The 27768-nt window shown below is 43.3% G+C and overlaps 1 protein-coding gene across 1 annotated transcript in view; it reads right to left on the reverse strand.

Moving 5' to 3' along the window:
- LOC144684244 (inositol 1,4,5-triphosphate receptor associated 2-like) overlaps positions 1 to 25610 on the reverse strand; it is a 65535-nt gene extending 39925 nt beyond the window's left edge. Inside the window, exons 1-5 of the mRNA XM_078547883.1 lie at positions 25307 to 25610; positions 21916 to 21979; positions 13749 to 14053; positions 12322 to 12438; positions 3830 to 4010 (exon numbers count right to left, since the gene is read on the reverse strand). Of these exons, the coding sequence (XP_078404009.1) occupies positions 3830 to 4010; positions 12322 to 12438; positions 13749 to 14037 (587 nt within the window). The 5' untranslated portion in view covers positions 14038 to 14053; positions 21916 to 21979; positions 25307 to 25610. The remainder of the gene's footprint in view (positions 1 to 3829; positions 4011 to 12321; positions 12439 to 13748; positions 14054 to 21915; positions 21980 to 25306) is intronic.
- Positions 25611 to 27768: the final 2158 nt, after the last annotated feature.

A 27768-nucleotide genomic window follows, 5' to 3' on the forward strand; every position in this document is an offset into this window, starting at 1 on the left:
GTGGGGTGGGGGAATGAGGTCGAAGGGGGGTCCAAGGTCTGGGGAGGGGGTGTTATGGGGAGTCCAAGGTTGGGGCCGGGTAGGTCGGAGGGGGGGGCGTGGGGGGGAGGAGGCCTGTGGGGGTGGGGGGTGGGTTCAGGGGTGTGGGGGAGACCCATGAAGTTGACCTGGGTCTTTAAAATAGTTATCTAGAAATTAGAAGAGGTTTAATTCCTCTAACTTTTTCTGAGCAACTAATGGTATAACCCCAGCGGAACCGTCCAAAGTTTGCAATTTAAATCGCATTTTCGGATGGTTCCCAGCGCAGCGCAATTGTCCAGAGGAAGTGTGCACTTCTGGGCAATTGCCGTGCAAATCCTTACTTGGAAACTTGCCAGAGGGATTCCCCAGCGCATCTTTGGGGTACCCCCAAATCTGCGCTGGGGAACGCGGAAGCTATGGGCCATCAAATACAAATTGCAAAATCATTGTGATAGCATGGCCAAGTTTCCCTTTGAGATTTGGTCAGCCTGACAAATACCACATGCCATATCATAACAAAATTGATCTCAATGTTTCTTAATTTTTCTAACCCTACTGCTACATCTTGATGCATCCCCAACACCCACAGCAGAGATGGAGGCAGCCTGCTGACTGCGACGCCCTGTTATCTCTGATGACGTTGGCAGGCGTCGTCTGGAGGACCGAGACCTGGATGGCCCTGGCCTGCTTTGGGTCTCCTGTGAGGCAGGTGCACCCTCTTCAGCCTGTGAGCTGGAGATGATGGAGTCATAGGGAGAGGGGATTGGAATCGGCTTGACACTCTAGGAGTCAGCTGGGTGGATGGTCCTGGGGTGTCCAGCTGATGGTCCTCCTCCCTTTGGGTACCCGAGGGTCCCTGTCTAACTCCTTGAGGAAAAGGGGCACCTGAAAGGGAGGTCAAGGTGCCCCGCACCCGCCCCCTCACCAAATCACTGATGGATCCCATCTATGCCTAGAGCGATGAAGTGCAGGTCCGAAAGCAAATTCGGCAGAACCTACTGGAACAAGATCTCCAAGGTGGTCACCACCTTTCCCATGGAGATCTCGAAGTGCTCATATGTTGGGGCCACGACATCAGACAGAACGTGGACGGTCTCCTCCATCCTTCACTCTAGTCTGTCTCTCACAACTCTGCCTGATGTTCCGCCACCTGTCTCTGCAACTCCAGCACGTATGCAACAGCCATTTCCAAAGGGTCATTATCTGATTTGGGTTCAGTGGGTGCCAGTTCTCCAACACTCCTCAAAGTGCCAGAGACCTGGGCTGTCACTGCCTCCCACTGCTGCGGAGACGTGTCAATGAGGTGTTCCCCAGAAAGGGACCCCGAGCCTAATGTAGATCTGTGACCCACTGGCATCTGTGACTCTGAGCTGGTGTAGGATGCAGGTGAACACAGTGATGGGTCTTTAGTGAATGGATTCTCAGCATTTCCCTCTGAGGTGGCTTGGGGGCTGGAGCTTATGTTAGCTCTGGTGGTCTGTCTAGGCCTGCTGGTGGCTGTAAGAGAGAGAAGATAGATTTAGTTCATGAGCAGGCTGAATACAACATTGCATGTCACTCACTGTGAATGTCAGGATGTCATGGAGGACTCATCCGTACTGGCTTGCTGGGAGAGGTGAGGGCGAAATCAGCCACAGGAGCGATCTCTGTCCTCCACTGCCAACTCGTCGGCATCCTCCTCAAATTTGGTCAGCTTGAGTATGTTAGCCATCCCTCCTCCAGTCTGGGATCTCTCCCTCCTGTTGTAGGCAAGCTTGGCCTGCATGACAAATGGATGGAATGTGATGAGAAGGGATGAGAAGCATTCATGCATGCTGTGTGTGCTGAGCCCGCCCCAGTAAGGGTTGAAGATGCTGTTTGTCAACATGAGAGGTGAGATGTTGGTGATGATTCAATGCTGATATCACCCCCGCTAATATTGTGTGAGATCCCTGAGCCGTGTGACACTTTAAGTGCATAATGCCATTATGAAAGTGTGAGTTTGAAGTGATCAGAAGGTTGACTTACCTTGGCGGAGCAAATGAGATCATTTATCCTCTTCCTGCACTGGATCGCATTTCTTTTGTGGTTGCCCGCTGAGCTGACCTCCTTTGCAACTGCCTCCCAGGCTGGTGTGGTGCACCTCCAGGATCCATCCCTCGGATAAAGTATATCCCGGTGCTGGTGGACACCTCTAATTAAAGCCTCCAGGGAGCAGTGATGCAACACCCTTGATGCAACACTCTTTTTGTTCCTTGGGGCCATCTCAGCATCACTCGTCCACGCAGCTAGGCTGCAGAGAGTGAATGTGTGTGCATTTGGATGGTGTTTATATATGGCGCCTGGACCTTCAACCCCAATAAGTGATGGCGGGGCGGACCAATCAGTGCCCGCCTTGCCAGGTAGTTCAGAGAGCTACTCAATGATGCATAATTAATGAGCTTCCAAGCATAAAATCGGGCATGATATCCCGTCCTGATGCCCAGCGGGAAACAAGTCACTTATCCCGCCCACCACCGCACTTAGTCTCTGGAGCAGAAAATTCCACCCTCTATTTCCGTTTTTCCTACCAAAATGAATAACCTCACATTTCTCCACATTGTATCCCATCTGCCAAACAGATTCAACAGGTTAGCAATAACAGTTTGTATTTATATAGCATCTTTGACATAGTAAAGTATCCCAAATTGTTTCACAGGAGCAATTATCAGACTGAATTTGACAACAAGCCAAAGGAGATATCAGGTAGATGATCAAAAGCTTAACCTCAAAGAGATAGGTTTTAAGGAGCGTCTTAAAGGAGAAGAGAGAGAAGATAGAGATGGAGAAGAGAAGAGAAGTTCAGGGGCCCATCAGCTGAAGGCTCAGCCGCCAATGGTGAAATGATTAAAATTGATTGGGAATGCTTAGAAGGTCAGAATTGGAGAAGTGCAGAGACCTAAGAGTTGTAGGGCTGGTTGCAGCAATCTGTGTTAAAATATGGGACATCATCCACATCAGTTAAGCATATGTCCACCATTGTAAAGAAAATAAAGAAATATTTGCATTTATATAGCGCTTTTCATAACCTCATGATGTCCCAAAGTGTTTCATAGCCAATGAAGTACTTTTGTTGTTTAGTCTCTTTTACATCTGGGGGACATAGATTTAAGGTTTTGGGCAAGAGATACAATGGGGATGTGAGGAAGAAGCCTGTTTTTTACACAGCCAGTGGTAATGACCTGGAACTTGCTGCGTTGAGGGTGGTGGAAGCAGAGAAAACCACAATTTCAAAAGGAAACTGGATGGGCACTGGAAGGAAATAAACTTGCAAAGCTACGGGAATAGAACAGGGGAAAGCGACAGACTAGATTGTTCTACATAGAGCCATCGTGGACTCAAATGGCCTCCTCTGTGCGGCAATGACTCTATGGCTCTTATATGGGAAACACAGCAGACAATTTGTGCACCACAAGCTCCCACAAACAGTGAAGTGGTAATGGCCAGATTATCTGTATTTTAAGTGATGATTTGTTGAGGGATAAATATTGGCCAGGACTTTGGGAAGAACTCCTTGCTCTTCTTCAAAATAGTGCTATGGGATCTTTTACATTCATCTGAGAGAACAGTTTAATGTCTCATCCAAATGATGGCACCTCCAACAGCACAGCACTCCCTCAGTTCTGCACTGGAAATGTTGGTCTGGATGATGAGTTTCAGTTTATAGAGTGAACTTGAACCCACAACCTCATGAATCAGAGGTAATTATGCTAATCTATTGTGCCACAGTTTACACCTAACAATGGTTCTATCTTGCAGTTAAAGAATTCACTATTTTTTTTCAGATTACCCTTCCTGAGAGCAAGTTGCAATCCATCTTTTCATTGTTGAATGGAAACGTTCATGGTCAATAGCGACATCCTTTCTGTCTGGATCAAGCATATTGTGCAGTATGTGCAGTCTGCCGTATTTGTAGCTTTGTCCTGTCATTTCCTGCAGATACCGAACGATCGCTGATGCGGGAACTTTTCCTGTTGGACAAGATAAAAACATATGCCTTCAGGGCAGTGCCTTCACAGGTTATCCAACTGTAGTTCAAAGGGCATCAGAGTAACATTCGAAGCCCAGGTTCACCAAAGGGTCTCATCCACTGGGAGTACCATTCAAGAACTAATGGCAAATTACAAGGAACAGAACATCTGTGTTATCCTGAAATATACTCAAAAGAACAAGAGAAGGCCTTTCAGCCCCTCGAGCCTGTTCTGTCATTCATTTACATTAAGGCTGATCTGTAGTATAAGGATGCTGGTTAGGTGGATTGGTTTTGGTAAATTCTCCCCCAGTGTGTGTGTCTGTGTGTGTGCCCTGTGATGGACTGGTGTCCCGAGCTGGGTGTACCCCGCCTAGCGCCTATTGCCTGTCGGGATAGGCTCTGACTCCCTGTGACCCTAAATTGGATGAAGCAGTTCTGGAAAAGTAAATGAGTGAGTGTAGTATAAGGATATCTAGTATAGGAGGGGTTAATGTGGGACTGGGAAATAGTACTGCCCACAGTGTGATGTAAAAAGACACATGACCTGAAACTATGGTCAGTTGTGGACTGGACAGAGACTTATGTAGAAGCAAGCATGGAGTTAGCTCATAGCTTGGGCTACACCCTGTATATATGTAAATAGTTATGTGTTATCAATTAACATTTAACGTTCAACGATACAAGATTCAGAATCTCTTCGTGAGACCTACTGAGCATATAACATACAACATGGTGGCAGCTAATGGAAAAACCCAGGACCTCAGAGAAGCTGGAGCAGAAATTCAAAAGCCAGAAAATTAAAGGAGAGGCATTCTGACCTGACTGAAAGCACCTGAAGTGAAGGCACAGTGTGAGATCACCTGAAAGAAGTTCCATTACAGAACTGGAAGCAAAAAGCCAGGAGAAAAAATTCCACTGCGCAGCAAAGGACTCCACAAGATCTCATTGAGGTCCATTGTGAATGCCCACAGAATGCAGAGTCAAAGGACCTAGCAGGTGTGAGCAAAAGATTCAGTGCTAAGCCAGGACTAGTTTAAAAAGCTTCAGAGCTGTAAAAAAAAATCAGAGCAGCCCATTTCCGAAAGCCCCACAGCCAGCCTGAGCTCAGAATCGGCACCATACCATGTGGCGGCCGAGCTTGTTGCATGATAAAAAAAGGTTTAAAAACCTTAGCCAAAGCCGGGAATGGATTGTAAAATGCCCAGAAATCCTCTGATATCGCAGGGAAGGCCCAGAATAGATGACTGAGTAAATCACTGCACAAAACTAAAGATAAAAAGGTCGGAGCTACCATTGCCGTGGGAGCCTGCCAAAACACAACGAGCGCAGGAAGACTCTTTGAAAAACAGTTGCTGTGGCACCATCTTTAGAACCTGCGCAGCATTTAAAGATGTACTCACCTGAACTTTAAAGTAACCATGGACAACAAATCAACATTACCAGACCAATTTGGACTGATCCAAGGGCCAGACCAAATACAAAATTGGGGACTTTGGTGGAAAAGGTTCTTATGATACAAGATAGCTTCAGGATTAGATAAAAAGACAGAAGCTGAACAAGCGAATACACTACTTTATTCAGTAGGTCTGATAGCCGATGATATCATTGCAAGGCAAGGAATAAAATCCATAGATGAATTTGATGACATTCTAAAATCATTTGATACATATTTTAATCTAAGAAGCAACAAAATTTTAGAGAGAGCAAAATTCAACAAACATGTCCAACAGCCTGGAGAACTAGTTGACTTGTTTTTAAATGAATTATACAGATTGGATGAAAGCTGTGACTACGATGCCATTAAGTCAGAACTCTTAAGGGACAGAATTGTTGCCAGAATGGCTAATGAGGCCCTTTCAGACATTTTACAGGCCAAGGGAGACCTGGCTATGGAAAAGGCCATCCAAATAGTCTGACTATCTGAAGTCCGTCAACAGCACCAATCCAATTTACATGGTGAAAACAAACCATGAAACAGCTACAGCAACTCCAACTGCTCAGCTAATAAAGCAACAAAGGGGAAGAGTGATTCCAGGCCAAGGAAGGCAATACACAAATCAACCACGAGAGGGTGAGCGACCATGTCAGCCTTCTGGAGCCAAATGACCTCACAGGTGAGAGCAAAGTCCAGCAATCTCAATGCAATGTTTCAACTGCATGTTTCAACTGCAACCTGCTTGGGACACTTTGGAAAGCTATGCACCTAGACAGGCAAAGGATCCCAAGACAATCCATGAGACTGAGGTACCACACCAGTAAAAAGACCCAACCATGCTTCTTGGGTAAGGTCAAGGATGCTGGATTCTCTTTTTGGAATGCGGACATCTCAGTCAATGGTCACCTCACCAACTTCAAACTGGACACAGGAGCCAGTGTTACTGTCCTGTCGGAGAAGGTACCATGGCTGAGAAACCTCTGGCTACAAGCGACAAACACACCACTCTACTGGCCTGGAGGAATCTGACTTTCGGTCATAGGCGCGATCCTGGAACCACTAAGGTATGACAACAAGCAAATATTCAAAGTCATATGTGTCATCCAAAACCAATCTTTTTCCCTCTTGAGCAGAGATGCTTGTGTTACCCTAAACCTTCATAAAACAGCAGAAGACATTAAGACAACCTCTATAATCAATTACAAGGACCTGCAAATTCCCGAGGGGCCCACCAGTAAAGAGACTCTCGACTGGGACTTCAGCTCTGAATTGTCTTCACTCTTCGCAGAGCTGGTTTGTCCAATTTCTTTGCAGGCCGCAGAAACGTAGAAACACAGAAAATAAGAGCAGGAGTAGATCATTCAGCCCTTCATGCCTGCTCCGCCATTCAGTAGGATCATGGCTGATCCTTTATCTCAACATTGCACTCCTGCACTCTCCCCATACCCTTTGATGCCTTTAGAGTCCCGGAATCCATCTATTTTTTTCTTAAATATATTCAGTGACTTCGCTTCCACAGCCTTCTGTGGTAGAGAATTCCACACATTCACCACCCTGAGTGAAGAACTTTCTCCTCATTTCAGTACTAAATGGTCTACTCCGTATCCTGAGACTGTGACCCCTTGTTTTAGACCCCCAAGCCAGAGAAAGTATCATCCCTGCACCCAGTCTGTCCAGCCCTGTCAAAATTTTAGATGCTTCAATGATATCTCCTCTCATTCTTCTAAACTCCAGTCAATACAGGCCTAGTCTGCCCAATCTCTCTACATACGACAATCCTGCCATCCCAGGAATCATGGTGAACCTTCGCTGCACTCCCTCTAAGGCAAGTATATCCTGTCTTAGGTAAGGAGACCAAAACTGCACACAATACTCCAGGTGTGGTCTCACCAAGGCTCTGTACAGCTACAGTAAGACATCCTTGTTCCTGCACTCCTCTTGCAATGAAGGCCAACGTACCATTTGCCTTCTTAACTGCTTGCTGTACCTGCATGCTTGCTTTCAGTGATTGGTGTACAAGGACTGCTCCCTTTGTACATCAACATTTCCCAATCAATCACCATTTAAATAATACTCTGCCACTCTGTTCTTCCTACTAAAGTGGATAAGTTCACACTTATCCCCGCTATACTGCATCTGCCATTTATTTGCCCACTCACTCAACCTGTCTAAATCGCCTTGAAGCCACTTATCACCCTCCTCATCGCTCATATTCCCACCAAGTTTTATGTCATCAGCAAACTTGGAAATATTACATTTGGTTCCCTCATCCAAATCATTGATATATATTGTGAATAGCTGGGGCCCAAGCACTGATCCCTGCAGTACCCCACTAGTCACCATCTGCCACTCCAAAAAAGACCCATTTATTCCTATTCTCTGATTCCTGTCTGCTAACCAATTCTCAATCCATTCCAATATATTACCTCCAATCTTATGTGCTTTTAATTTTACACACTGACCTCTTATGTGGGACTTTATGAAAAGCTTTCTGAAAATCTAAATACACCACATCCACTGGTTCTTCCTTGTCTATTCTGCTAGTTAGGTCCTCAAAAAACTCCAATACATTTGTCAAACATGATTTCCCTTTCATAAATCCATGTTGACTTTGTCTAATCCCGTTGGTATTTTCTAAGTGTCCTTTTTGGGCAGATCAGCCAAACCTACAGATAATTATCACTGTACCTTGAGTGGAAGATACCACAGGAAGGTGACCAGCAATGGAAGAATGAGCTCCAACCCAGACTCCAACGGTTGCTGTCACACTACTTGTAAACACCATGGCACAGACACACAACCTCCAGTCAGCATGCAAAGCTGCAAGATAATGCTGGAGCAAGGAACTAGTGACCATCAACTCACCAGAGTACACCTCAGTGAAGCATGGAGACACATGGAACAATACAGAGCCATGATAAAAGCCAAACTGCAAGGTGAGCCCACTGATGAGGAATATCTAAACGACAGGGAGAGATGCCTTCAACTCCCACAAAGATCATGGAGGACCACATGGAAAAGAAAAACCAGGTTTGTACCATGAGTGAACAGAGTGAACACTCTCTCCAGAAAGAACAGGACAAGGTGATGGTCCCCGGGCAGAGCAGGGGAGTTGACAAAGAGAGGTTCAACTTCTAGGAGGGGAAAAAGCACATCAGAAGAAGACAACCAAATGCCAGAAACACAAAATACTATTCAAACTCCAAATCAACAAAGATTGCCCAAATCAAAAGAGCCTATTACTCCTCCAAATGTAACCAGAACGAGATCTGTAAGAACGGTCAAGCCTCCAGACCATCTGAATTTATAAAGTCAGAGGCTTGAGGGGCTGAGAAGTGGTAGCACAATTGCAATGTAAATACGCTGAGTAAAGACTTGGGGGGAGATGTAGTATAAGGGTGTCTGGCATACCAAGGGTTAATGTGGGACTGGGAAACAGTACCACCCACAGTGTGATGTAAAAAGGCACATGACTAGGGTCAGTTGATGATTGGACAGGGACCAGTGTAGGAGCAAGCATGGAGTTAGCTCATGGCTTGGGCTATAACCCGTACATATGTACATAGTTAATTGCTATCAATAAACACTTAATGTTCAACCATACAAGAATTAGAACCTCTTTATGAGACCTACTGAACATACAACATGATCTATATCTTACCTCAATTTACCCCCACACCACACATCTTGATTCCATAACCCTTAATACCTGTACTCAACAAAAATCTATCAAAAAATCTATCAATCTCAGTCTTGAAATTTTCAATTGACCCCCAGATTAAACAGATTTTTGCAGGAGAATTTCAAGATTTCCATTGCCCTTAATGTGAAGAGCTACTTCCCGACATCACCCCGAATGGCCTAGCTCTAATTTTAAGGTTATTCCCCTTGTTCTGAACTCCCCCCACTAGAGTTATCCATCTACCGATCAAATTATATAATCACCTTAAACATATGTCAATTTGATCACCCTTTAATCTTTATTCATAGAATCATAGAAAACGGTTACAACACAGAAGCAAGCCATTTGACCCATCATGTCTCTGTTGGCTGTCTGGTAAAGCTAATTCCATTCACCTGCCCTTTCCCCATATCTCTGCAAGTTTTTTCTCTTCAGATAGTTATCCAATTTCTTTTTGAAAGCCACAACTGAATCTGCCTCTACCATATTCTCAGGCAGTGGATCCAAATCCTAACCACTCACTGCATAAAGAGGTTTTTTCTCATGTTGTCATTGGTTCTTCTGTTAATCACCTTAAATCAGAATCCTCTGGTTCTCAAACATTCTGCCAATGAGAACAGTTTCTTCCTATCTACTCTGTCAAGACTCCTCATGATCTTGAACACTTCTATCAAATCTCCTCTCAGCCTTCTCTTCTCTAAGAAGAACAGTTGCAACTTCTCCAATCAATCCCTGTAACTAACGTTTCTCATCCCTAGAGTCATTCTCATAGCCTTTTCTGAGCCCTCTCTAAAGCCTTCAAATCCTTCCTAAAGTGTGGAGCCTAGTATTGGACACAATATTCCAGTTGAGGCTGAACCAGTGTTTTATAAAGGTTCATCATATCTTCCTTGTTTTTGTATTGAATGCCTCTAATTATAAAGCCGAGGACCTGTCCTTCCATCATCCATGACTCTCACATCCCTTTGCTCCTGCATCACCTTTAGAATTACACCCTTTATTTTGCCTCTCTTTGTTCTTCCTACCAAAACATATCAATTCACACTTCTCTGTACCAAAATTTATCTGCTACGTGTTTGTCCATGCTATCAACCTTCCTATGTTCTCTTGCAGTCTATCATTATCCTCCTCACGGTTCATAATAATTTCAAGTTTTGTGTCATCTGGAAATTTTGAAATTATGCCCTACATACCCAAATTTAAGCAATTAATATATATCAAGAAAATCAGTGGTCCGATTAGCAACCCCTGGGGAAATCACATTGTAAAACTTCCTCCAGTCCAAAAAACAACCGTTCACCACTACTCTGTTTCCTCGCACTCACCCAATTTCATATCTATGCTGCCACTGTCGCTTTTATTCCATGGGCTCCAACTTTGCTGACAAATCTGTATTTGGTACTTTATCAAACACCTTTGAAAGTCCATGCACACCACATCAGCTGCATTACCCTCATCAACTCTCATCAAAAAACTCAATCACAATTATTAAACACAATTTGTCCTTCCTTAATGAGTCTGTATTGGCCCAAGAAAAGGGAATACAAGCCTAGTCTATACAATTTATCCTCATGATTTAGCCCCTTTAGTCCCAGTAGCACTCCAGATAGGTCATGATGGAGAGCATATTTGACTTGGAAATATAAACCACAGGTTTGGGAATAATAACATATCTCTTCCTTTATGTGTAGGACTATCAACATCCTGTGGGTCACCATTGACCAGAAACTGAACTGGACCAGCCATTTAAATACTGTGGCTACAAGAACAAGCTAGAGGCTGGGAATTCTGTGGTGAGCAGCTCACCTTCTGACTCCCCAAAGCCTGTCTATCATCTACAAGGCACAAGTCAGGAGTGTGATGGAGTATTCTCCACTTGCCTGGATGAGCGCAGCTCCAACTACACTCAAAAAACTCAACACCACCCAGGACAAAGCAGCCCACTTGATTGGCACCCCATTCAGTACCTTCAACATTCACTCCATCTATCACTGAAGCACAGTGGCAACAGTGTGTACAACCTACATATGCACTGCAGCAACTCACCAAGGCTCCTTTGACAGCACCTTCCAAACCCACAACCTCTAACGCCAAGAAAGACAAGAGCAGCAGATCCATGGGAACCCCATCGCCTGCAAGTACCCGTCCAAGCCACACACCATCCTGACTTGGAACTATATTGCTGTTCCTTCACTGTTGCTGGGTCAAATTCCTGGAATTCCCTTCCTAACAGCACTGTGGGTGTACCTACACCACGTGGACTGCAGCGGTTTAAGAAGATGGCTCACCACCATCTTCTCAAGGGCAATTAGGGATGGGCAATAAATGCTGGCATAGCCAGTGATGCCCACATCCCATGAAAGAATGTAAAAATGTTACATTTTACAGCCATTAGGAAATCTAGTCATATTTAATCTTGTCTAATTTGGTAAGTGTTATGTTCAAGATGTGTGAATATATATCTTCATTTTGATATGCAGACCTAGTTTCAAGCACTTTCATATCAGGTGCGGTGTCAGATGTAGAATAAAGCTTAATCTAAATGCTCCTAATCCTTGCCATCAGAAATGCATTATGAGAACATTTTCAATTTGGGCAATTGCCAATTTAGATGCTGAGAGGCTGATTCCTATGACTGGAGAGTCTAGAACTCAGGGACTGCCATTTGTGCTGAGATGAAATTTCTTCACTTTGAAGATTATGAATCCTTGGAATTCTCTACCCTAAAAAGCTGTGAATACTCACTCGATGAGTATATTCAAGTCAGAGATGGATAGAATTTTGAGCATTAAGGGAATCGAGGGATATGGAAATAGGGTGGGAAACTGGAGTTGTCATAGAAGTTCATGATCTTATTGAATGACAGAGCAGGCTCAAGGGCCATATGGCTTATGTCTGCTCCTAATGGCTTATGTCCCTATGGTCTAATCTGATTGGTTCTTTTTTCAACATTATAGAGCTTTTTTAAAATGCCAAAAAGATAAGAAACAGGACGTGGCCTGATAGAATGAGACAGACAGAGACATATAAAGGAGAGATAGACAAAAAAAAAGAGACAGAATAAGGCAAAGAGAGACAGACAGCGTCAGGGTCAGAGAGGAAGATGGAGAGGAAGACAGAGGGAAGGAGACAGAGAGGAACATTTTACACAATTGCACCAAAACTAGTTTTTAATGCTTATAAATGATGTACCTGTGCCCTCAGTGTCGCAAACCTTGAAGGTGAAGTTCAGCATGTCCTCTACAGAGCAGACAGCAGCCTCATCAGAACTTTCTACCCCTTCTTCTGAAGGCAGGGTTTCAATGCTGCCTGTTGGAAGTTTTCCACAAGTTAAAAAATGAGCTACACGTCTGATTTGCTGAACAACTTGTTTGCATTAAATAATAGCAAGCCACTTCTCGTCCTGCCTTAATACCCGGCAACACTGCTCAAGATCATACCATTCAGCAAGAAACTTTTAAAAATTGTCCCTGCATTGGGGAGATCAAAGGAAGATTAAGGGAATGCAAGTGTCATGGTTATATTACTGGAATAAAAATAATAGATAAACATGTGAAGGAGAAAGGAATATAAATGAATAAAAAGAATAGGATTAGTAATACCATGCTTCTTAAACAATGTACCATAATCTTCTCTGATTTGTGAATAAGGATACAGGAGTGTAGTGAGTTATATTATTGAATTAATAATCTAGGGAACATGAGTTCAAATCCCACTGTGGCAGTTTGAAAATTTGAATTCAATTTACGAATCTGAAAATAAAAAACTTACCAGTAAAAGTGACCATGATGCATTTGGATTGTTATAAGAACCCAACTGGCTCATTATTGTCCCTTTAGTATTGCTGACTAAAGAGATATGCTGTCACAGCTTTTCACCTTGCACTCATCAGGACAGGCACAAGAATACCAAATTTCAAAGGGAGCAACAATTAATACTGCATGAGAAAAGGGTACTGTTGGTTGGCAAATTGACACTGATTGATTGAGGTGTTGCCTTGGAGAATGCACCAGAAAACTATGGTCCCACATGCTTCTTTAATTCAAAAAAGGCACAATGTTTGGACATGTTCTTTCTGCTTGTAGAGGACAGGGCCCTGCGTATGAATACAAGTAGCTTCTAGCAAGCGTAAGTGAACCACATTGTGAGCCTGACTGATAATCTTAAATCGATTGTCTTTGTAATTCTTAGCACACTTGGATTATTCCCAGGATCTCTTCTTCATCTCATGCAAACTAAGTAAAGGAGACTCAGCCTCTTTCCTCAGCACTAAAGCCTCATCTCCCTAGTATCATTTTAGTCAATCTCTTCTGCACCCTCTCCATGTCTTTTCCATCGTTCCTAAAGTGTGATGGTGAAAAGCCTTGATGCTTTTGTTCTCTATTATCCCATTTATAAATCCTAAGATCCTAATATGCTTTATTTCCACAGTTTTGTCAACTTATCACAAGAACATAAGAAATAGCGGCAGGAGGAGACCATACAGCCCTTCGAGCCTCCTGCTGCCATTCAATATGAGCGTGGCTTATCATCTATCTCAACCTCGCTTTCCTGCCTAAGCCACTTGGAAATAATCTTATTGTTTCCTGCCTGCTGAGGGTGTTCTAGCAATTCACAACCTTTATTGATGAAATCCACTCGTCCTCCAAAGACTTCATAAGCTGAACCCTCTCCAGGTTTATTTGAGCTCAGTGTAAATGAGACACTTTCAGTCATGTGGGTGTCATCATCCATATCCTCAGATGAGCAAACTGTTCCGGCACCCAATCCAGAGTCTAAACGTGTGGCAGAATTGAAGATATGGGTCTCCCTGTGTTCATTAACAACTGCTTGGCTCCTCTGGAGAGATGGCTGGTTGAAGCGACACGTTGAAAAACGAACTTTATCGGACTTGATTTTGGAAGTCATTTTACTATCAGAAAACCTGAAAAAAATGAATCAGAGCAGGAGGATAGTTATGCAAATGGCATTTCCAAAATGCATGAAAAAGTCTTTTTCGGCAGCAGTGCAATGCCCAGAGCTGTAATACTGCACAACATCAAGATCTAACTGGAAATGTATAAGTACCATCAATACAACACCTCCAAGCCATATCAGGTCCATCACTGAATTTGATTTGGATGTAATGGCTATGGAGAGGGAGCTGTGCTGATTCATCAGAATTATACTGGAGTTGAAAGGGTTAAATTATAAGAACAAGGTTTGCATTTCCTCAAATTTAGAAGATTAAGGGGTGATCTAATTGAAGTGTTTGAGATGATTACAGGAATTGATAGGTAGATGGAGAGAAATTATTTCCTCTACATAACACAAGATATAGGAGCAAGGGAGACCATTCAGTCCCTTGAACCTGTTCCACCACTCAGTAAGAGCATGGATAATCTTCTAACTCAACTTCAATTTGTGCCTGATCCCCATATCTTTTGACTCCGACAGAGTCCAAAAACCAATCTATCTCAACCTTGAATATACTCAACAACTATGTATCCACAGCTCTCTGGATCTGTGAATTTGAGAATCCCTGATTTTAATTGCTCCGTCATTGCTGGCTGAACATTCAGCTACCAGGACACTAAGCTCCGCAATTCCCTCCCTAAACCTCTCAACCTTGCTTTCATCCTTTTAAGATGCTTCTTAATCTTTGATCAAGCATTTGGTCATCTGACCTAATAGTTCTGTATGTGGCTTGATGTCATATTTTATTTTATAGTGTTCCTATGCAGAGCCTTGGGGCATATTATTACATTAAAATTTCTATATGTTATTTTTGTTGTTGCAGAGAATTACAAAGATTCACAGCACTCTGAGTGAAGAAATTCCTCCTCATCACAGTCTTAATCGATTCTTTATTGAGGGGCTCTGGTCCCTATTATAGACTTTCCAAACAGTGGAAACTTAACCTGTCAGTGTCTACCTGTTGAGCCCCCTCAGAATTTTAAATGTTTCAATCAGATCTCCGCTCATTCTTCTGAACTCCAGAGAGTATAGTCCCATTCTACTCAACCTGTCATCATAGAACTCTGGTGAGGAGAGTCCAGCACAAGAGAGCATAACCTTAAAATTAGAGCTAGGCCATTCAGGGGTGATGTCAGGAAACGCTTCTTAGAATATGTAGTCATCATGGCTAAGAAGAGACCATTAGCTCATCGAGTTCATGCCACCTCTGTATGGACCCACTCAGCCAGTCCCATTCACCTGCCCTATAGGTTTATTTTGCTCAAGTGCCCATCCAATTTCCTTTTGAAATCATTCATTGTCTTCGCTTCCACTACCCCTATAGGCAGTGAGTTCCAGGTCGTTACCACTCTGTGTAAAGAAAGTTCTTCTGCACATCTTCTTGTAGCTCTTGCCCAAAACCTTAAACCTGTGTCCCTAGTCCTTGTACCATCAGCTAATTGAAAGAGTTTTTCTCTGTCTACCATAAGTAAACATGCCATAATCTGGTGAACCTCTATCAAATCTCTCTTCAATTATCTTTGCTCCAAGGAGAACAACCCCAAATTCTCCAACCCAACCTTGTAGCTAAAATCCCCCATCTCTGGAACCATAAACCTCCCCTGCACTCTCTCAAGGACCCTCACATCCTTCCTAAAGTGTGGTGACCGGAACTGCACACAATACCCTCGTTGGCCTAAAAAGAGCTTTATACAGGTTCAGCATAAATAAGAATACAGAAAAGGCAAGTTATTTTTTTCTTTATTCTTTCATGGGATGTGGGCGTCGCTGGCAAGGCCAGCATTTGTTGCCCATTCCTGTTGCCCTTGAACTGAATGGCTTGCCAGGTAATTGCAAAGGCCAGTTAAGAGTCAACTAGATTGCTGTGGCTCTGGAGACACTTGAAGGCCAGACCAGGTGAAGGCAGCAGATTTCCTTCCCTAAAGGACATTAGTGAACCAGATGGGTTTTTACAATTGATGACAGTTTCATGGTCACCATTACTGAGACTGGTTTTATAATTCCAGATATATTAATTGAGTTTAAATTCCACCAGCTACCATGGTGGGATTTTGTTGGATCTAGTGCCTTTTGGTTTGTTGGGGTTAAAGGATCCGGGTTGCATGCTTTATTCGGGGTGACCGAGTCAGTACAGAGATTCAGAGAACATAGGAGATCGTTGTTAGAATAAACGCATGTTGTTTATTTACAAACTAAACTCAGCAGCTACATTTGTGTGCTCACAACTCAAAACTCTGGCTTCACTCTTCAGTGTCTAACTCAAGACTCTCTCACAGTGGTAGCCCGCACTACTGTGCTAGCGGGTATCAAGATCATGTGATGTTACATTACAACACTTGTCTTAAAGGTGTATCACATATCAGATTACTACAGATTTGAACCCATATCCCCACAGCATTAGCCTGGGTCTCTAGATTTCTAACCCAGTGACGTTACCGCTACACCACCATCTCCCCAAGATCCTTATGCTTTGCATACATGGAACCCCAGGTCCCTTTGTCCCAGTACTGGGTCAGAACTGTGCCACTTAGTTTTTATTGTCTCTCCCTATTTCTTTTGCCAAAATGCAGCACCTCACACTGTTCTGTATTAAGTTCCATCTACCCATTCTGCGAGCCTATCTTTGACCTGTCGCAGTCAATTGGTATCATACTCACTGTCAGCCACATCTTTTTTTTTGCATTTATGGGATGTGGGCTTCACAGGCTAAGCCAACATTTATTGCCCATCCCTAATTGCCTTTGAGATGCTGGTGATGAGCTGCCTTCTTGAACTGCTGCAGTCCCTGTGGTGTAGGAACACCCACAGTGCTGTTAGGGAGGGAGTTTGAGGATTTTGACCCAGACATAGTGAAGGAACGATGATAAATTTCCAAGTCAGGATGGTAAGTGGCTTGGAGGTTAACTTGCGGGTGGTGGTTTTCCCATGTATCAGCTGCCCTTGTCCTTCTAGATGGTAGCGGAAGGTACTGCCTAAGGAACCTTGGTGAATTTCTGCAGATGTACACACTACTGCCACTGTTTGTCAGTGGTGGAGGGAGTGAATGTTTGTGGAAGGGGTGCCAATCAAGCAGGCTGCTTTGTCCTGGATGGTGTCAAGCTTCTTGAGTGTTGTTGGAGCTGCATTCATCCAGGCAAGTGGAGAGAATTCCATCACACTACTGACTTGCGTCTTGTAGATGGTGGACAGCCTTTGGTGTGTCAGGAGGTGAGCTACACGCAGCAGGATTCCTAGCATCTGACCTGCTCTTGTAGCCACAATATTTATGTGGCTAGTCCAGTTCAGTTTCTGATCAATGATAGCCCCCAGATATTGATAGTGAGGTTTTCAATGTTAGTAATACCATTGAACATCAAGGGGCAATATTTAGATTCTTTCTTGTTGGAGATGATCATTGCCTGGCACTTGTGTGCCACGAATGTTACTTGCCACTTGTCAGCCCAAGCCTCGATATTGTCCAGGTCTTGCTGCATTTGGACATGGACTCCAAATTTGGAATCCTCGGCAAATTCTGAAATATTACTCTGTATTCCAATATCCAAATCATTTACACGTATCAGCAAAAGCAGTGTCCAAGCACTGACTTTTGCGGAACACCACCTTCCACCACCTTCCAGTCTGAAAAATTTACTTATTTACCATGACTCAGATTTCTATCCTTAAACCAATTTTTTTTATCCAAGCTGACACTAATCCTCCTATTCCATAAGCTTCAATTTTGTTAACTAGCTATGGTAGTTTGTTTAAAGCTTTCTTAAAATCAATTTGGACAACATCCATTGCTTTTCTTTCATCAACCTTCTCTGTTACTTAATCAAAAAATTCAATTAGATTGGTCAAGCATGATCTGCCTTTTACAAATCTGTGCTGGCTCTCCTTAATTAACTCAATTCTCTTCAAGTGCCTGCTGATATTTTAATGATTATTGTTTCTACATCTTAATCATCCATCAGCATTAGACTGATTGGCCTGTAGTTACTGTACAAGGAATGCCCTTACACTTTCTTGCATAAGGGTATCGCATTTGTCACTCTCCAATCTTCTGGCATCTCCCTGTCCTGTATCTATGGAGGATTGGAAGATTATAGTAAGCCCTTCCACTATCTCCATTCCCACTTCCTTTATCAACCTGGAATGCAAACCATCCAGATCTGGTAACTTATTCACTCTAAGCATACAGGACATAAAAGAAAAGAGGAAATCTGGAACTCCTTCCCCCAAAAAGCTGTTGAGTATAGGGATCAATTAAGAATTTCAAAATTGAGATTTTTGTTGCAAAGGAGTTATGAAACCAAGGCCGGCTGATTGAGTAAGGTACAAATCAGCTACGATCTAATTTTATGGTAGAACAGGCTCAAGGGACTGAATAGCCTCTACCTGTTCCTATAGTCCGGATCTGAGAAAGACTGGACTCAATTACATGGTCTGATAACTGATCTTAAGAAGGGTCATATGGACTCAAAATGTTAACTCTGTTTCTTTCTCCACAGATGCTGTTATACCTGCTGAGTTTTTCCAGCATTTTCTGATTTTGTTGTTGACGATATTTGTCCAGTTTTGGACACTCTTGCAAAGTGGGTAATATAGAAGCTCTGGAATAGGTTCAAAGGGAGGTCACTAGATTAATACCCATCTCTAAAGGTCCTTAGTCACCATAATAAGCTAAGAGAATTGAGGCTTGTTTCTTTAGAAAAGCATAGAATCTCTGGAGATCTGATTAAAATAATGAAAGGACTAGCCTCTGTGCATGTACAAAAATACAAAATTGACAGGCAGGAAAAGACCAATTGTTGCATGGAGCCTGTCCCACCAGGGCACTGTGCCTAGGCACTTCCTACCTCACAGCTTTGTAATCTCCTGGGAGAGGAAAAATAAACAGATAAAATCCCAGTGCAAAATAAGGGGAAAATTACTCCAGAAAATTCCTCTCCGATCTGATCAAAGCACACATTGTCAACTGTTAGCTATAAAGACACTTAAGTGTGATGGATAGACTATTTGAATTATATATGTTAGGGAGAACCAGGAGACAGGCATCTGAGTAGAGTAAACATAAAACTGTGTTGGATCATTACAAAGTATTGTACAGCAAACAGGCTGTGAGAGGTGAAAAAAGGATTTACTAGAATTATACCAGAACTGAGAGCATATACCTATGAGGAAAAATTGAACAGGGTGGGGCTCTTTTGTCTAGAAAAGAGAAGGCTGAGGGGGAGCTGATAAAAGTCTTTAAGGTGACAAAAGGATTTGATAGGGTATTTCTGCCATCTCCAGCATAATGCCACCGCCAAATACATCTTCCCTTCACCCACCTCTGTCGGCATTCTGTAGGGACCGTTCCCTCCGAGACACCCTGGTCCGCCCCTCCATCACCCCCAACACCTCAACCCCCTCCCACAGCACCTACCCATGCAATCGCAGCGGGTGCAATATCTGCCCTTTTACTTCCCCCCTCTCCTCAACGACCAAGGGCTCAAATACTCCTTTCAAGTGAAGCAGTGCTTCACTTGCACTTCCCTCAATTTGGTCTACTGCATTCGCTGCTCCTAATACAGTCTCCGCTACATGGGAGAGACCAAATGCAGACTGGGTGGCTGCTTTGCAGAACACCTTCGGTCTGTCCGCAAGCAGACCTTCCTGTCGCTTGCCACTTCAACACACCACCCTGCTCTCATGCCCACATGTCCGTCCTTGGCCTGCTGTAATGTTCCAGTGAAGCTCAACACAAACTGGAGGAACAGCACCCTCATCTTCTGATTAGGCCCTTTACAGCCTTCCGGACTTAACATTGAGTTCAACAACTTCAAATCATGAACTCTTTCCTCCATCCTCACCCCTTTTTGATCCCCTTTTTTCAAATATTTATTTAAAAAAATGTTTTTTTTAAACAACCAATTTCTATTATTATCATTTTTAAAATTTATTCCCATTCATTGTTTTATCCCCACCTTTTAGCCTATTTCAATCTTTTCTCCTACACCGTCCCCTCCCCCCACCCCCACTAGGACCATCTGTCACTTGCTCATCCTGCTTTCTACTCTTAATGTCACCATTAGCACCTCCTTTAGCCAGTATCACCACCATCAACACCCCTTCGACCTTTTGTTTATGACATCTTTCGCAATCTCTCCTTTACCTCCAGCTTCACCTGTCCCACCCCCCTTAAACAGTATATATTTCACCACATTTTTACTTCTCTTTAGTTCTGAAGAAGAGTCATACAGACCCGAAATGTTAACTCTGTCTTTCTCTCCACAGATGCTGTCAGACCTGCTGAATTTTTCCAGCAATTTTTGTTTTTGTTTCGGATTTCCAGCATCCGCAGTATTTTGCTCTTATTTGATAGGGTAGAGCTGGACTTGTGAAGAAGACCTGGAACTAGGGAGCATAAATATAAGATAGCCGCTGATAAATCCAATGGAGATCCAACCTTTTTACTCAGACAGTGGTAAGTTGGTGGAACTCACTACCATATGAAGCAGTTGAGGCAAAGTGCAGTATAGATGCATTTAAGGGAAAGCTAGGTAAATATGAGGGAAGGGAATAGAAAAAAATATGCTGATGGGGTGAGATGAAGAGGGGTAGGAAGAAGCTCATATGGAGCATAAAAACCAGCATGGACCAGATGGCCTGCTTTTGTGCTGTCAGTATGTTGTAACGTACATACAATATATTCTTCTGCAATAAGTAATTTGCCTACTTCTTTACAGACATATTTTGGTTGTGACACATATAGGAAGTACCTCTATTCGCAGTATACCAGAATACGTACACCACCCATGTTGTATATACACGCCTACACATGCAATGTATGTCTGTCCCTCTACCGTGCCTTTGTTACTGGTAGGCTTGACTATTTGAACACATCCCTGGTTGGCCTCCAACATTTTACCCTCCATAAACTTGAGGTCATTAACTCTGCTGCCCATGTCTTAACTTGCATCAAGTACTGTTCACCCATCACCCCTGCGTTCACTGATTTACACTGGTTAAGCCAAGCCTCAATTTTAAAATATTCACCCTTTCAAATCCCTCCAGGCCTCACCCTTCCATATGTCTGTAATCTCCTTCAGCCCCACAATCCGCCAAGATCTCTACACTCCTCCAATTCTGGCCTTTTGATCATTCCAGATTTTAATTGCCCCCCTTTCAGCTGTCAAGGTCTAAGCTCTGGAATTCCCTCCCTAAATCTCTCTATCATCCTTTAACACACTTCTTAAAACCTATCTATTTGGTTCAGTTTTTGGTCACCTGCCCTGATGTCGCCTTATTTGCCTCAGTCTCAAATCTTGTTTCATAATGCCTTTGTGAAGTGCCTTGAATATCTTATTATGTTAAAAAGGTGCCATATAAATACAAATTGTTGTTTTAAATGTAGATAACATACCTACAAATAAAGAGTAAAAGTTTGCTTATATAGGGCTGTACATGAAACATATGTACCTGTATACACAATGCACCCTTACCAGCAATGTACATGTGTACTTGAACAACCACTTGGATATGCAATGTATCCCTGATGAAGGATCCACACTCCCCAACATTAGCCTTGCCTTGTCTCTTTTTAGATGCTGACAGATATACTTTCTTTCCAGCATTTTATGCTCTGTATTTATGTGAGTAATATATCCATTTACACAAGATACCCGCATCTACCAAATATATTGCTTATTCCGAATTTATCTTTTCACAAAATAAAATAGGTCTGCTCACCTGTGTGTAAGAGCTAAAGGTACCTGGAGACTGGATTGGGACATGTTTTGTCAACAAGCATCTCTAAAACTGTCGAGATAAGCAAAAACTTAACAGCAAGTATTAAGAGGCTTTTACCTTTTTAACACACCTCATGCCACGAACGTCACAGATCCCCTGTAAACAACACCTAACTCCAGGCCTGCGAAGGTGATATATTTCCTCAAATTAAAATAATTTATGACATTAATGAAATATAGTACATTACAATTTCCGCAATCTTAGCACGTCTTTCTTCGCCAGAATATGTAACGGATGTTATTAAAAGAAAATAGCTAGGATTGGAGATTGCACTACGGTTGCCGATGAATGCTGGTGTCACATTGAATGAATCAAACCTCACTTCAAAACCAGCTGACAATGACAGCTCCAATCCCTCCTGTTCCAGCCAATCCATCTGTGTTAAGGCTACCAAAATAATGGCTTCAAAACATGGGGATGTGAAGAAACCATTCAGCTCCTTTGAACCTGCTCTGCCATTCAATTAGATCATGGCTGATCTATTAACTCCATTTACCTGTCTTGCTTCCATAACCCTTAATACCAACAAAAATTGATCAATCTCAATTTTGTATTTATCAATTGACATGACCCATCCTCAACAGTTTTTTGGGCAGAGTTACAGATTTCACTGCCTTTTGTGTGAAAAAGAGCTTAACATCACCCAAAAATGGCTTAGCTCCAATATTCAGTTTATACCCCCTTTTTCTGAACTCACACCCTCTCTGGTCCAGGGGAGAGTTTCTCTCTATTTCAACCTATTTACTCCTTTAATTGTCTTAAGCACCTCAATTAGAGCACCACTTAATCTTCTAATGCAGCAATTTAGGGGGAGTTGGTGGTATAGTGGTAATATCACTAACATACTATTCCTGAAGCCCAGGTTAATACTCTGGCGGGACATGGGTTCAAATCCCACTATTGCAGCTGCTTAAGTTTAAATTCTGGAACATAAAGCTAGTTTCAGTAATGGTGACCATGAAACTATCATCAATTGTTGTAAAAACCCATCTGCTTCACTAACCTCCTTTATGGTGGCACAGTGGTAATATCACTTGACTAATAATCCAGAGGACCAGGCTAATGCTCTGGGGACCTGGGTTCAAATCCCACCACAGCAGCTGGTAGAATTTAAATTCAATAGGGTTTTTGTTTTCAAGCATTTGAAGTATTGTTTTAATCCAATGTTTTAATAGTCCATGATGTTTGATGTTTAAAATAAGAACATCCTTTAGGAAAAGAAATCTGCCATCCTTAACTGGTCTGGCCTATTTGTGACTATAGATCCATAACAATGTGGTTGTCACTTAATTGCCCTCTGAGATGACCTAGCAGGGCAATTAGGGATAGGCAACAATGCTGGCCTGCCAGTGATCCCCACATTCGTCAAATGAATTTAAAAAAACCTGATGGGGTTGAGGGCCAGCAAGCGTTGCAAGGCAGAAGGGTCCAATACCCCACCAGAAGAGTCTACAGGATAAGGTCCAGCTACCTTGGCATGACTGAGGTCCAGTGCCAAAGAAGGCTCTGCCTCTCAAGAGAGACAGTGACTTCAATATGGGACATGATAGGCCCTGCAATAGCTTCAACCTGTAGGTGGACACCCAATGCCTGTGGCACTGAGGGTAACAGTTGTCCTTAACCTTTATGCCTCAGGTTCATTCCAGGGGTCTGTGGGAGATCTTTGCGGAGTGTCACAATCCGCAGCGCACAGCTGCATAAATCTCATGACAGATGAACTGTTCAGAAGGATCAATACACTTATGCAGTTCATGACAGACAAGGCAGCCAGGCAGAGCGATCCAGAGGATTTGCAACTATTGCAGGCTTCCCAAGGATTCCATTGATTACACATGTGCCCATCAAGGCACCTGTGGGAGAGCTGGCGGCCTTTGAAAATCAAAAGGGGTTCCTCTGTCTGAATGTTTAGCTAGTGTGCAACCACCAACAGCAGATCCTGCAGGTTTGTGCCAGATATCCTGGGAGCTGCCATGATTCATATATTCTAAGTCACTCCCAGGTGCTAAGGTTGTTCATAGACCCTGCCTACTTGGATACTGGCTGCAGGGGGACAAAGGATATCCTCTCAAAAGGTTGCTAATGATCAGGCATCTAAGAATGTCCGCGGAGGAGAGGTACAACCAGAGCCATGCCTCCACTAGGGCCATCATTGAGAAGACAATAGGCCTCCTAAAAATGAGGTTTCGCTATCTGGACCGCCCAGGAGGATCTCTACAATAGCCTCCGGAACACATCTCCCTTATAGTGGTTATGTGCTGTGCTCTTCACAATCTGGCTCTCTCAAGGGGAGAGGTGGAGGATGAAGAAAGCAACATTCTCCCAGAAGTCGTTGAGGAAGAATCTAGCACTAACTCTGAGGAAGAACCTGCTCAGCCACAGGGTCATGAAGATGATCCAGCAATGAGGCCATTTCTGGGAGCCAGGGAGACCAGGGAGGCCTTGATTCAAAGGCCTTTCCAGTTGGCCTCCAAAGTCAGGACTCCAAAGCTTTGCAAGCAGACAATCTGTTCACTGCTCAGGGCTCATGAGGCACTCCTGGCACCATCTTCTCCTGTGCCTCTGAAATATACTATCCAGCACAATCAATGTCTTACACTGATTTGCAGGCCTCCTCTCTCACTATCACATGAAGCACAATGCGGATATTTCAAATGCTGTCAAATTTTAATAGTCATGTGTGACAGCTATATACATTACACAAGTGACAATGAGAAAGAAAACACCTGTAAAAGCCCTTCTGTGGTTATTGTGATTTAAATTTCCGCTTGGAACTCGAAACATGCTACTTCTAAGTGTTTCCCCCTTGCCAGCATCTGCATTGGAGGCAGGCTGCCGACTCTGATGCCCCTTTGGCCTTGCTGACTTTGGTGGATGTCCTCTGGTTGCCGGGGTCTGTGTAGGCCCTGACTGGACGGGAGAGTCTTGTGTGATGGCTGAGCACTCTTCAGTTATTGTGGGCTCCTCAGGTGCAATGATCACTGACAGGGGGGCGGAGGAGCTGCTGCCATCATCAGGAGTGATCTGAGAGGAGCCCCCAGATGCATGAAGCCGCAGGTCATCCACCAACATGAGTTTTGATTGAACCTCCCTGCCCACCATAGATGAACGGGCAGCTGGCAGAGTCACTAGATGCCTCATCCATCTCTCACATTGCCAGTGACCTGCTGAAGTCAATGCCAGTGTGTGGGCTAACAGGTCTGAACGGAACCCCAGAAACCCCTGATCGAGATCCTGGAGCAGCTGCTCCATGACAGTCACCACTCTCTATGGAGGATGCTGTGTGTTCAGAGCTGAGGGATAACGCAGTGCTCATAATCTGTGTGGATTCCTCCAGTAAAGAGAGCATGGCACGCAGACCCTCAGGGATCTCTGCCAGATCTTCATGCGTATCCCACTGGACATCCAACATTTGTCACCTAATAGACGACTCCAGAGACTCATCATCTACCTGGGACTCAGCATCGTCCTGGTCTCCAGCAATCCTTCAACTGTCTGAGCCTTGGGGGCTCTCTGCCTCCGACAAGTTCCTCAAGTGAGTGTGGCGAGCCTTCCCCAGTGTGCCCTACCATCTGTCACGGAGCACTCAACCCACTGAGGTGCCTGAATCTGAGGCGGTGCAAGGTACAGAGAGAGGATGTGATGCGGGTGCATCTGGCTGGACATCATTGTCTGACATTAATGGAGGGGCTTCTGGGCCATTTAGTAGTCTGGAGGATGCTCCATCTGAGGGAGGCAAAACATACCTGAGTTTCCATCAGCATTTAAGATTCAGAGTTACATGTATTCTGTAAAATTCTGAAATTGGAAGTCCCCCCCACCCTCAAACCAGCTTATATTTCACCACTCTTCTCTATTTCCTTAGTTCTGATGAAGAGTCATAAGGACTCAAAACGTTAACTGTATTCCCCTCTGCAGATGCTGGCAGACCTGCTGAGTTTTTCCAGGTATTTTTATTTTTGTTTTTGTTTTGGATTTCCAACATCCGCAGTTTTTTGCTTTTATCAAAGAAGCTGGGGCTGATTGGCATCGGCCATTGCCATGGCTTCTGGCTCCTGAGGACATTGCTATCTTCTGGGCACAGCTACCTCCTCATTTTCAGACTTCAATTTTCAAAGTCATTTTTAAGCTCTAAAAAACTCTCTCTCTCGCTGTTCTTCCTCACATAAATGTCTTCATGATTCTGCATTTAAAACAGCGCCTACGGCAAAAAATATTTTGTATCGGTATTCATTGTAGAAGGCACAAAAAGCATTGCATTAATAATTGAAAATCTGGGGCAAAAGGGAGGGAGGAACTTAAAACAAACACTGTCTCGAGAGGAAAAAGTACTAGACAAGCTAATGGGACTAAAGGCTGATGAGGCCCCTGGACCTGATGGCCAGAATCCTAGGGTCTTTAAAGAAATGGCTGCAGAGAAAATGAATGCATTGGTTATAATCTTCCAAAAGTTTTCCTTGATCAACATTATAAAAAGAGGTTATTTTGTCATTATCACATTGCTGTTTATGTGAGTTTGCTGTGCGTAAATTGGCTGCTTTATTTCCTATATGACAAGAGTGATCACACTTCAAAACTATCTTCATTGGTTGTAAGTGCTTTGGAGGTGTCTGGTGGTCAAGTCTTTCTTTTTTCTTTAAAATTCCCTAGATTCTGGAAAGGTCCCAGCAAATTGGAAAACTGCAAATGTAATGCCCATATTCAAGAAAGGGGGGAGACAGAAAGCAGGAAACTATAGGCCAGTTAGCCTACATCCGTTGTTCAGAAAATACTCAAATCCATTATACCAAGGAATTGTAGATGGACATTTAGAAAATCATCGTTGTCACGGCTTCCTTTGTTATCGAAGATGACATTTTTTGCATATGTAGAATCATGTTGTGCATTTTAAAGTGGCTGCAAGAAGCCTGATTTCAGATCTGTATATCTTTCTACAATGTAGGCAAGCGGGGTTGCCAAGTTTTTCTAGCTTGCCTTTTGTCCTTAATTGCTTCCTGTATTCTTTGCTGTTCAAATGAAATATACCACTACACGAGACTGATCCACAAGTAGTTCTTTCTTATGCATTTTTCTCCCATTCAGTGGTGGATATGCCACATTTCTGAGGTTTGCCTTTGAGGAGCTCATGAACCTTAAACTTAGCCAACCTACACATTGTGATTCCAGGTATGTAGGCCGTACGTTCCAGCATTTGGCTGATCGAATCAAACAGCATGTTCCTTCAGTTCCTCGTAATAAGCAGAGTATAGACCGTATTCAACCATGCCGAGCTTGCAAAGCCCAAAACAAAATGACTACTGTTAGATATGATTCCACAATTGGGCAGCACTTGCTTAACAATCCTGAGTGCACCAATAGCTACACTAACAACTAATTTAAGATAATTAGCCGAGTTTGTAGCGTGGCTCCTTTATGCTTGATAGAAATGACAGACATTCATACATAGGGATACGTTCCCGGCAAAAAAAGAATTGTGTTGAAGCTTTGCGCCTTTTTTGAATTATCTGGGAGCTTGGGGAGCCCATAGTTCCCCATTGCTTTCTCCATGGCAACACCTTGGCCAATCAGAGTCAACTTGCCAATAATCAGCACCCTATTCTCCTGTAGTATAAATTGTTGTGATTGTTTAAAATTTGGCATTCTTGCATTTGTCCTGAATACTGTGAAATAAAAAGCTTCAGCACCATGTCTCTCTTTTCAGCAATATTAAAATACTTCAGCTGTGGCCAAGCCAAAGCTTTATATAGGTTCAGCATTACCTTCCATGTTTTTGTACTCACTACCTCTATTTATGAAGCCCAAGATCCCATATGCTTTGCTAACTGCACTCTCAATATGTTCTGCCAGCTTCAAAAATCTGTGCACATGGGGATTTCCAAAGTTCCTCTGTCCCTGTGCAATTTAGTCTGTATT

The sequence above is a fragment of the Cetorhinus maximus genome, chromosome 9 (genome assembly GCF_964194155.1).
Source record: "Cetorhinus maximus chromosome 9, sCetMax3.hap1.1, whole genome shotgun sequence".
Classification (NCBI taxonomy): Eukaryota; Metazoa; Chordata; class Chondrichthyes; order Lamniformes; family Cetorhinidae; genus Cetorhinus; species Cetorhinus maximus.